The sequence below is a fragment of the Strix aluco genome, chromosome 1 (assembly GCF_031877795.1).
Source record: "Strix aluco isolate bStrAlu1 chromosome 1, bStrAlu1.hap1, whole genome shotgun sequence".
Classification (NCBI taxonomy): Eukaryota; Metazoa; Chordata; class Aves; order Strigiformes; family Strigidae; genus Strix; species Strix aluco.
In genome coordinates this window covers 94,559,780-94,571,964 of record NC_133931.1, presented here as the reverse complement: position 1 = coordinate 94,571,964, position 12,185 = coordinate 94,559,780, and the positions used below count along the sequence as shown (strand labels likewise).

Here is a 12,185-nt window from a genome sequence, read left to right as displayed (position 1 = left end):
ACTCACAGCACTTGGAGCATGTATGCAGCAGAACAGCACATGTGCATACGTACCCTTTCTCCTGCCAAGCTCCACGCTGCTGGTGCGAGATGTGCTCATTGCCCCGCACGCTCCCCAGCAGCGCTCAGCCCTGATGCAGCCCCGGGTGCAATGTCACAGCCATGCTCTGTCCCTCCAGGAACACAGGATGCCCACAAGTACGAAGCAGAGTGGATCCCTGACAGCTTTGTGCTGGAGCTGTCCTCACAGGACCCACACTGAGAAGTACACTGCATTCACTCTAAAATATGGCTTCTGTCAGTGCCTGTAGTTGGGTCTGGCACACGTCCCTACCTGTATTCATGCCCACTATGTTCCCCTGACACGCTGCATACCAAAACCTCTTCACAAAAGCCTGATGATTCAGCACGGTGCTGTGCATGCCAGTATTTAGGGAAACCAAGAGAAGAGTGTGTGGCCTGTTGGCCTGTGCTCAATAATTTTATAAGGTGTGGATATAATAGTATTAAAGAACAATAACATACAAAATACAGATTACAGCTGAAAGGTCAATCAATAGCAAGTTACTCTGACATTAAAAGACACTGGGATGGAACTCTGACCAAATTTAAGGCAAAAATATAATAGTAAAGAATATGAATGAAGACTCCTTAAATGACTGTAACTCTTACCAGAAAAAGCCCACATGGCTGTTTCAGTATACCAGCTGTCACCATCACCCCTAAGCCTCCTGTTTTTATTATGCAGCAAAATATTTCTCAAAAGTCCAGATGCCTACAGCCATCAGCAGTCCAGGAAAAGAGGTGCAAGAACCTACCATCACCAAAGATGTGAGTCATGAGCTTTGTGAGCACTTGCTTCAGGTTGAACTCCACCAGCCTCACTGCCTCCATGGTGTGACACTCTTGCTTGTGAGCAGTGCGATGACCTTGCTCAAACAACTGTAAGCCTTCACCATCTTTAATGCTTGAGAATAACTAGAACAAAACCACAAAAACACCAGTGTTTTGCATCAATGACTTTCTAAATGAAAATATAGAATGAAGTTTTATTGATTTAAGCGGGAATCTTACCTGCTAAGTCTGCACCATGAAATACAAATGCAAAGACTGCGATTTTATACAAATTCTGTTCACTAAACAGAGATAAATCATCCCAAGAACAGAAATATTCAATCATTAAGATTTTTTTAATTTCTGTACCATATCTTCAAATAATACGATTAGCTACAGGAAAAGATTAATTTATAAAGGAAACATCTCTTTTTTTCTGATCCGGTTACTTTGAAAGTTATTGTGCAGAACAAAGTAGAGTATATGTAAATTATATCCCCAAAACTGCAATACATGATGGCATTTACCACAGCTTCAACTTTCTTTAGTAATTGAATGATGTAAACAAAATACCAAAACCCCCACACTTTTAAAAAGTTGTAATCAAATTTTAAAAAACCAAAAAAACCCCAGCCTAGCAGTTTAATGAGACCTTAAGCTGCTTATATTTGATTCATCTTTGGTATAATTTATTAATTTAAGGACTACCATTTTCCTATGTTTTCCCACACACAGCACCTTTCTGTTTACAGGAGTTTTGTCTATGGGGGATTTAAAGATTCATGGCTTTGGTCTGGGGTTTCCAGATAAATTACAAAGCATAGGGGCAGGCTGTATTTGGGATGTGACAGATTTGCTTTGCGTGCAGAGGCCACTCTCCACCACATCTGCTCCAAAGTTGAAGATTTCTGTTTCCTCTACATACCCATAAGTTTCTGGCCAGGCAATCCCCGACAGATACATACCAGCAAATCTACATCCTCTCAGAGAGACTAATAAAACACTCTCACTAAGCCACACTGTTGGAGGCTCTGTGTCTTGGGGAGACAAGCAGGCAGTTTTACACTCTAAAGATTATTTTTGTTGGAAATCCTTACAGCTGTACAAAACCCAACTCTGTTAAGTCTGGAGGGTAGGGAGAGCTAATTGTTGAAAGTGTTTCTAGTGTCTTTTCCTACCCCCCTCCTCCACCTTCTCATAGTCAACCAAGCACACACAGAGGGGAAAAAACACACACTGAGATTTTCTTCACGTTAAGCCTCCCAGCATCACTAGCTCTTACTAAGGAGATGCCATGAACAGTGTGTAACCTTAACATCTCTCAGATGCCCACAGAAGTTGTTTTAATTGCAGTTTGATGCCTTTGGTGCCACAAATGCTCTAAAAAAAGTTCAAGTGAACCTCTGGTAGCCTACAAATGCTGGACACAGTTAATTAAGACTTCTAGCACATTTCATACAGACACAATGCATGCAGAAGGAGTCTGAGTTTAGATACCATGCAAACTAGCAGCAAAATGGATTGAGGGAATAAAAAACATCCCATCAAGAGCATTTAAAACTTTGTATTGCTTGTCAAGAGGAGACTCGGCCGGCAGACTGAGAAAACCGCTCTCAAATTAATCTCCTTAGCGTGCTGTAGAAAACTACAAAATAAAAAATGAAAAAGAAAAATTTCAAAAAAATTATTATCCATCAGTCTAACAAAAATTCCTTTACTAAACAAAAGGTAGCAGGTTGGCAAAACTAGGTATTATACTTTTAAATAACAGAATCTTTATTCAAGTGCTCACCTGAAAGATTAAACCCCCTTCTTCCTACTGGCATTATTTCTGCACTGGCTGGAAGAAGCAGATGATACCCACACCCCTATAACTAATTTACTGCCAGCAGGGCAGATCAGTCATCCAGCATGTGGTTTTAAAAGCTAGGGGGTATTGACAGAGGCCAGCATTAGCCTAGGGAGGTTAATCATCTTAAGCTTACTGGGTGGTCAATGGACAGACGCAGGCTCCCTCACAGAGAAACCTGGAATGGCTAAATTAGGTTCCTGCTTTGAACTACCCTCTACAGGTAGCTATTTTTTTCTTCTATTGAGTGAAATGACTACCCTCAGTAAGCCCCAAACACCCTTCGGGCCCCAGAGATTTTCCCCCTTTGGACTGGAATACACTGTATTTACACATTAGAAGATGCATTTGCTATTTTCCCCATCAGCAGTTATTTTAGGATGTGAAACCCTTTTTCCTTTCCCCGTCATTCCTCCTCTCACCCCCCAGCTTAAAACTGGTTCCTCAGACCATTGCAAGGAACAGAGTCTGGTTGCTGCTTTTAAAATACAGCATTTATATCAACAAGTACATAGAAGTACTTTTCCTTACCACTGTGCTATTCCTGAAATGTTGATATTGCAATTACTGTCCGAAGCAAAATTCTATTTTAGTAGATTATATGAGATGTGGCAATAAAGTACATATAAGAACCATTAAAGTAAATACATCTAGTCATAATCCCAGCCGTCTAACCTGCAAGCCTCTTCATCCTGCCAAACCAGCCATATGCACTGTCTCCTTCTCTGTGCCAGGACAAGTGTCCATGCAGCAGTGCACAGAGCCAGGCTGGGAAGTCGATCTGGATGAAAAGTAACCCAGGAGAAGGGAAGAAACTGAGCAACATGAAAATGGTCAAATTCAGCTCGGTAATCAATTATCACCATACTGGCAGCACCAGGAGACATGCTGGCACATGGGACGGGGCTGGACCACTTTTGGTGAAGGTGTGAATCTACACCAGTTCACACAGGCTGTGAAAGCACAGCCTTAGGGGAGTCCCTGAAAGACAGGTAGCGTCAAGGAAGCAGCCTCCCTTACAGCCAGGCACCGAGAGGTATTCTCCACAGAGGCTCCATCAGCTCCTGTCAACTCCAGCACAGCTGTGGATGGGGTTATACCGAGAAAAAAAAAGATGCCTTACAGTTGTATTACTATTTATTCCGTCCTTTTCATTCACTGACATTGCTATGTCAATATGAGCAGCTTTAAACCGATACACCAGTTTCACCATTACAATCATTGAACTGTGCTAAGCACGTCTTGGATTAGAAACACTTTAACATTTCTATATACATAAAGCCAAGAAAGTCAAAGCTTGAATAAAAAGAAGAATCACCCACAGTCACTCCTTTTTGATGTCAGTTCTTCACAAGTACATATCTGAGCAAATGGAGAAAAGACAGTCTTGCATAAAACACTGACACATCCAGGATGCCACAATTTCATGTACACTTACTCCTTCAGTGCAGAATAAAATAAAATGCACTATTTTATTGTATTGCATATGATTAGTCTCTACTACTATCAGAAAAGAAACTTCCTGTAGCTACAAATCAAGCACCTACGTGTCTGTCTAGTGTAAGGATGAGAAGCTTTTTCTTTAAGTGAAGGTGTGCAAAACATTGAATTGTGTCATCATGCAGAAGTCAAAAAGAAAAAATTACAAGGATTTACTAGCATATCTGACTGATGCTGCATTACAAAGGAGAAGGCAGAAGTGAATCGAAGTGACCTTACCATATGGCATGAAATTTACTCACAATTTAGCTCATAGTAAGAATAAAGTCAAATTTGGTAACATGTAATGGCCAGGAGATACTGGGTTTTAATCAGACAAATACAAAGAGAGCTATGCTCCTTTAAAAGCACTTCACAGTATTTTTCAGCTTGGCATGGAGGGCAGAAGTCACATGTGGGATTTCATTAAAGACCCCAACATTTCTTCAGTCCCCTGACAGACTTTTTCTAATCTCACATCACTTCATTACTCATACATTTAGGATTCAGTCCAAGATTAAGTGTCTCTTTATGGGACAGCATTCATAGTAGGTTTCAAATCAGAAAGATCTGTAACTACATCCTGTCTTTCCACAAATGCGGTTGTGTATTTCTCCTGCCAGTCATGCATACACCAGCAATTAAGATAATGAATACATAATGCTCATGTACTTAGACTCACAGACAAACTGGCACTTAAGACTAGCTCTGCATGAGGATCTGCATGTGGCAACACTCACCCTTGCCACACCAAATACATTTTGACTCACTGGCTCTGATAAATATCACTATAAATGAACAAAGAGCAGCACTCTAAATCCACTTACAAATAGCAAATCATTTCCATTTTAAATGTGCTGTAACACTCAACCGATGGATCAGGAATGATGAAAATGATGCCACTTGAAGATGGCTTATGAAAAAGAAAACTTAATGCCAGTCCCAATCAGCCTCCACGACAATGTAACTTGTAAACCTGCACCCCCAGCCAGGCAGTTTCAGGTGCCAAAGATAACACAGCCCATCATGTGCACGACAGAATGCTCTTTACTGTGTATCGATAAGCATTTGTTTTGGGAGAAAATGGCAAAAATCACTTCAAGCAACAAGCTTGCAGGCGGTCACCTTAATTTCTGGATCCTTACATTTTCAGACCTCCAATTACAGCAAAGAAAGGTGAGGGTTTTTTTAATCTAATCAAAGTGTTTCTGAAAAAAACAAAATCATCACCACGTTTAAGGGAAAGCCATACAAATTTTGAACAGCAAAGAAAAAGCAACACTGCTACACAGATACCAGTTATAATGAGACATATATGATAGGACTCAGACTTCTGTTCCTGTGGCAATAGAAATTCCTTTATTTTTAAGCACCTTACTTTCAAAATACACTTGTAGACATTTTGCTCTGCTTTTTCCTGCACAATTTAAATATCACATTGAATAGATTTAACTGCTTTATTCTGAAAAGTGTTGTTGGATTTTTTCTTAGCTGGGTGAGATAAAGTAAGACAAAGTTTGAAAACATAATTATAAAGTCTTTGCAACAAGAGATGTGCTAGTGGCTTCCAAACTTTCTAGACCATGGACCACTATGAAAATCTCACAGACCACCTGATGCCCTTCACCATCAAATTTTCAACTAAAAAATAACAAAGAATACAATGTGGGTCCTCAGACCAGTGAAACTATTTATTATGGCATGATTTGTACACCACAACTTGGGAAATATTGAATAATACAACGTTCAGAACTCAGGTAGACATCCGCAAGAGTGAAGTCAGTTCCACCTGAACTAGCCAGGCCCTTTATTCATATCACTCAGTCAAACTGCAGCTTTAGGAATAAATTCACCTCAGAATAGTCTAGCAAAGTAATGCTGATTCTCTTTTTCTTAACATGGTGGATCTAGTTCCAGTGTCCCTGCTCCTGTATGCTGCTCCCTGCTCCCTGAGTGGAAGGCTATCTCTCAGGCTCCTCAGGACTGACACATTGCTCACAACCAACATCTCAAACACCATCCCAGAGGCAGCAGCACCTGAAACTTGATGAGCACACTGCTCACTGAGCTGGGTGTCTCACCAAACGCATGCAGCCTGCGCCACTTCCCATGCCCAGATGTGCTTAAGATGCAGGTACAGCAATGCTTGGCAGGCATATCATCAAGAGATGGCACAAGCATGGATGCATGTAGGGAGATACGTGGTAGATGTCCATCCTAAGTAAAAAAAAAAAATTAAAAAAATTCTATTTCACAATTTGCCACCTACACAAAAAAAGCTGCATGGATCTCCACTTCAATACTACTATCTCAAAGCATCCAGGAAATCCCAAATTCCCTCTGACTCACACATGCTATTACATGATACGAGATAAATGCCCTCAGTCAGAGGGACTGACACACCAATCCACGACTCTCCACGTCCATCTCATCTGGCTACAGTCATTGACTCCTTCTCACCCAAGCCTTAATCCTCAACAGCTGAGGCACTGAAGAGCATCACCCAAATTGGACGAAACAGACAGAAAAGGAGATTTCCAGAGGTCGATTTCAGGGTCTTGTATCATCCCTGGACAAGCCTCCTCCCTATCTTCAAGTTGCAAAGAGCTGAGAAGAGTACCTTTTCTAGGTCACTTAAGCCTTCTAAAATATTTATTCCTTGCTGCCCAGCTAAACATTGCTATTATGAGTCCCAGTTACATACCCAAATATTCTCACACATACTGTAAATGCTCCAATTCACTCTATGTAATAGGCTGATCCCTGGAACACTATAAATTTATTTAAATTCCTTTATATGTGAGGATTAAAAACGAAGACAGAAGGAGCTTTCCTTTGTTACAACATCAGAACAGAAGCAGCACAGTGTCCAAAGCTGTAGTAATATATGAGATTTTTGAGAAGTCAAACCTACTGACACTAGTCTTGCAAATGAAAACCTAGGATAGCACACTTTGATTAAAAAAAAAAAGGCAAAACCCAGTATAAACAAAGATGTAGGTCAATCAGGTGTTCACATCTACCCCAAAGCATATGGAAAAGGCTAAAAGCAACCTTTTTTTTTTTTTTCCCCTAACAATACACAAGGAATATGGCCAAGGTACACAAGTATGAAAAGATGAGGAAAGGAGTATGTATTTATATGAATAAGAGGAAATCTACACTTCTATTAACTAGGACAAGAGTCTTTACATTTCAGGTATAAACACTATGAAGTCACAATATTGAAATTTTTTTTTGCAATTATATATATTATTTTGGAGGAGCAGTCCTTATTTTTAACTGGAATATTTACGGTTTTCCATTCTATCCTAACAAAAAAGTTGCCATTTCCACCAAAAAGTTTTCAATAGAGAATAAAGATCCCTACTACTTCTTCACAGTCTCCTACTTAACAGTTTTCAGATGTTAGCACAAACGAGCCTAAGGAGAGCATCATTTCTTCATCTGAACAATCTGGTACTGGCCTCCATTGGAAAAAGGTTACTAAATTAAAGGAGCAATTCCTATGTTTTCACATCTGTTCCCCTTAAAATTTATGTATAATTCAGTACAGACTGTAAAATACCTTATGAAGTCTTCTTCCAATGTGTAAACATTATTTGTTGTCAACTGAAAAACGTTCTGCGATTGCCATTGGGTTTATATTGGCTCCCTCTGCTGGCTAAAATGCACAAAGTGTAATTTAGTTGAGATTTTTTTTTTAATCTTTTTCGTAAATTGTGGTAAGTAAAGAACTGCACCAAAGACAATGGCATAGCACAGAAATAATTTCTTTTATAATCCACCCAGGAAAGTTTGCCAGTTCAAACCTGACTGTAGCAGTATTGATATTGCCAACCCAAAGGATTAAGAAAAGAAAAAAATCATACACCATAGAAGGAAAAAATATCTATACGCCTTTTAGAAGTAAAACAGGCATACTGGAGGAAGAGAATACAAAAGAAATACCACTTGGGGGTACTATTTAAGAAGAACAGTTCATTTAATGTCCAGAATTTTGAAGCAGATTTAGGAAGCTGTTTTGGCATTGGTTTTAACTATTTCTGTTAGTTAGTTTCTAACTCTTCTATATATTATATTCAGGCAATAATAGCCTAAAATATTTTTAAATAAACTGAAAACGTGTCTAAATAGATTCTCAGATGCTCTTTGATAGCAGTCCAAGGACGTTTTTAAAAAGTTTATGGGAAATTTCAGCAACAATTATTCTAACTTTTAGCAATGAGTGTTTGGAAGATGGGAATTTCTTTAGTACTTTCAATATCTGCACTCATACAAAGCTGCAGAAAAGCATCAGTTACCTGCCCATCTTTGAATCACAGAATACTCTTCTCTTACAAAAATAATCAACCAACCACCATGAAAAACAGTACAACCAAAGAAGGAAATAGCTTACAAGTATCTCAGAGTTAAACACTGTAAAATTGCCAAACTATGGTTTGTTTTTCCAGCACTTACTTCCAATGTACTGATTTTAACTCTGATATGAAGAAGAATTATTCTAAAGGTTTCAGTCACAGGGAAGAATTTTCAACCTAGCCTTGACTACAGAATTTGGTATTTGTAAAGGAGAGACACTTTTCTACATCATCTACATCTTTCTTATCCTGCCTAAAATTTCACCTGAGGATGAATTGACCTTTTTTTCCCCCTCCCAAACTGAGATAAGATGTCAAATTCCTCTAAATTCAAGTTCCTATAAAATCACTCTAGGTTTTGGGTTTTGTTCTCACCTCCCCCAGTTCTGCGGTCACTTTCACTGAGAAGACGACAAATGATAAATGTATAAATCAAAAGAACAAAGCAGAGCAGTAAACTGACTACAGAATATAAAATTATTATTGTATTCGCCATAGGATGAAATGTAACCAGGCCTTGTAGCTAACAGTTTTTCCCTTAGTTTCAAAGATTCTTACCCTCCGTACTGTGCAAATTTTCTCACCAGAGACTGCAGTCTGGGTATGAATGAAAAGTCTGAGATGAAGGTAACAGGCCCTGACATTCACACATTTCTGCTCAGTGGGTTACAACTTAAACATGGGTATAAATAAATGAATATAAAAATATTTCTCTCACGTAGTATTACCTCCATTTAGTCTTTGTTCTGCTCAGACAGTTCCTTCTGGAATTATTTAAATTTGGGTTATTTTGAACAGGCAACCAGAATACAAAACAGAAAGAGTCCCCACTGAAATTTCAGAATTACACGTTCAATTTTTTCCACAAGGCTCTTGTGATGATGACTGTAAAAAGTTTTACGTATTGCAAGACTCTACCAGTATTTAATCTGCAACTGAAGCAAAAAAGAATGCTTAAGATCACACTCAGGCTTAGAATTTATGCATGTTGTCCAATAAACAAGACTTTACACATTGTACACCATACCATTATTCTTTCTTCATCAGTATAGAAAGTCAACTGGACTTTCATTCTTTTAGAGATACAAACACATTTTCCAGCACATAGCTAACTTCAAATTCATCAGTTATTAATATTCTCCAATAACATCTCAGTCATTTCCTTGGGGAAAAAGAAAGAAGAGAAAAAGAAATAAGCAATCTACAGTGCAATGAATCAGATTGCTACACATCGTGTATTTCTAGATAGAAGATGTCAGTGAACATTTCTGTAACTTTGTTCCTAATTACTAAAATCCTATCACTACTATTATCCCTATTATTAAATTTTTAGAGAAGAAAGAAATAGTCTGTCATTAGGACAAAAATTTCTTAAAGGGCATATTCATTAACAATAATTTCAATAATTAGATCAATCCCACCTAGGTTTGCAGAAATTCCATCCTGCAAGAGTGTCAATGTTATAATTTTGTGGCAGATAAAATCTTTCCATCTGAATGTCTGAACTCCCACCCATGTAAAAAAAAAATTGTTATGAACATAAAACATTAAGAAATGGCATTTTCTTAATGTAGTATTGTACATTTTTCTCTTGCATATACCCTGATTGTAGTTATAAACAGGCCTGCAGAATTTCCATTTCCTGGTTACCAAAGAAGCAGTTGCAAGCTGTATTTGTCAACACATAGCTACAGGACAGAAGGCAGGTATGTTTTTGAAGTGGAGGAAGCAGTGGCCACATGGGGTAGGAAACAACCAGTGAGAAAAGCAGTGCTCTGTGATTACTGGAGTTTTCCCTCAGGCATCCAAACCCATCAGGCTTCCCTGCCAAGCTCCTGTCACCCACTGGCAACCACATTAAGAATGGTCTACATCTCAGTATTATTAGAATAAGCTAGTTTTAGTTATAGAAATGTGAATTTGGCAGTATTGCTACAAGCATACACAAATTTACAAATCAATTACTATTTGGAAAACAAACTGGCTTATATTTACTGCTGATCAATGATACAGCAGAATACTTAATGACACCCAAGCATTTGCAGAACATGCAAGCTGTGCCAACAAAATACATAAACTCAAGAGTCTTGGACATCTACCTAGAGCTCTTTAGCTGATTCATCTGGACTCTAATGAGTTTACTGTGTATGTATCACACACCCAAAACTATCAGCTGCAACAGATGAATCCTTCAATGCAGCTTTAGGATGAGATGAAGAATGGAACAATTCATTAAAAAAGACATTAATTTACAGAAGGTTAGAGCTATTAAAAGTAAAAAGATGACAGAATAAAAAGTGTACTCTGGATGTAGCTGCAACAACTCACATCCATGACTCCTGCAAGTATTAATATGACAGACTTTTTGGTAAAGTGACCTCACCGGAAGAAACTTGTGATAAAACTAGAATTGAATTGTACAGATCATTAGCTGAACAAGCTGTTTCCTTTCAGATACTGTTTTATTTTGCTATCTTTCAAGACTATTGTCTTTCCATTTTTTTCCACATTTTTCAGGGAAGTTTATAGTTGTTTTCAAATTCAACATTTTCCACCTATATTTTTCCCAAATTACAAGTATCACTACATGATCAATCACTTGATCTTTATCAGTGTACGGCATAACATGTGTTGCTGTAACATGTTTACGTGTATGTACTTTGCTTACAGCAAATACAAGATCATGCAACTTACCCAAAATCTCTTTCATCCCAACTACAGAATTCCTACCTCATGACAGGAGAAGAGCCGAACTCCTTCCATCTGATGGAAGACTGGGTAGTGGGTGTTATCAATTGTATCACGGCGGTAGACATCTCCCACTGCCAGAAAGGCATCTAGGCCGGAGTGTATCAAGTCCCACTGATGCGCTGATGTATGTGCTCTTAGCATGTGATCACGATTCAAATAATAGTTATCCTCTTTCCTTCTGCTGGCATGGTTTTGTGGGATAAGCAAACTATCAAAATTCTGCTGTACTGTAACCACTGGAGAAAGACCGTCATAGACAGAAAACAGTGGAGTCCCACGGCGTCCTATATATTGTTTGTAAAAGTGGTCCTTCACCTGCTCCTTGATTAGCCACAAAGGGTGATGCTTTGTGTTGTGCAAGTTCTTCCCCACCTTGGAAAGAATCTTCTCTGTGACATTGCTGTAGTCATCTTGAGGGTAAGCTTTACCAAGCAGTTCCACAGTATTTGAGCAAGGTGTGTTGGCAGCAAAATCTGAAGGTATAGACTTGGATGAAGAATACCTTGAATGGGTGGGAATTCCTCTTACCTTTACTTTTGGTGATAAAGCTGTTTTAGAATACTTAGCTACTCTCATGAATTTCCAGAGCATTGCCATTGCAAACTCTTTTATGATCTAGAGAAAGACAAATTTAAAAAATTGAGTTAGGAACTGCAATCTTGCTGCAGGAATTGCTAGTATCTCAGGGATAAGTGAAATCCAAATGTCTGTTTGATTAATATGACAAAGTTCCTGTTATAAACTATTATTTTGATTTCAGAAGAGGGAAAATACCCTTGTGATCAAATTTCAGGTAGGATAGCTCATTCAATTATCAGTCTTCTGCATCACTGCTTCAGTATTAATGACTCTAGACCTAGCCTTAACCCCATTCCAGATACTGCTACTCTTTACAGCTGAATAAACATCAGG

At 38.6% G+C, this 12,185-nt stretch overlaps 1 protein-coding gene across 9 annotated transcripts in view; it reads right to left on the bottom strand.

Moving 5' to 3' along the window:
• Nucleotides 1–12,185, bottom strand: part of FARS2 (phenylalanyl-tRNA synthetase 2, mitochondrial) — a 255,083-nt gene that overhangs the window by 183,375 nt on the left and 59,523 nt on the right. For 6 of the 9 annotated variants that reach the window (XM_074827581.1, XM_074827589.1, XM_074827570.1 and 3 more), the window contains 2 exons: nucleotides 11,253–11,888; nucleotides 818–977 (listed from right to left, as the gene is read on the bottom strand). In XM_074827581.1, coding sequence (XP_074683682.1) covers nucleotides 818–977; nucleotides 11,253–11,870 — 778 coding nt within the window. In that variant the 5' untranslated portion in view covers nucleotides 11,871–11,888. Of the gene's footprint in view, nucleotides 1–817; nucleotides 978–7,729; nucleotides 7,821–9,549; nucleotides 9,685–11,252; nucleotides 11,889–12,185 lie in introns of those variants that run through there. The other 3 variants (XM_074827619.1, XM_074827639.1, XM_074827630.1) reach the window with 3 other exon arrangements.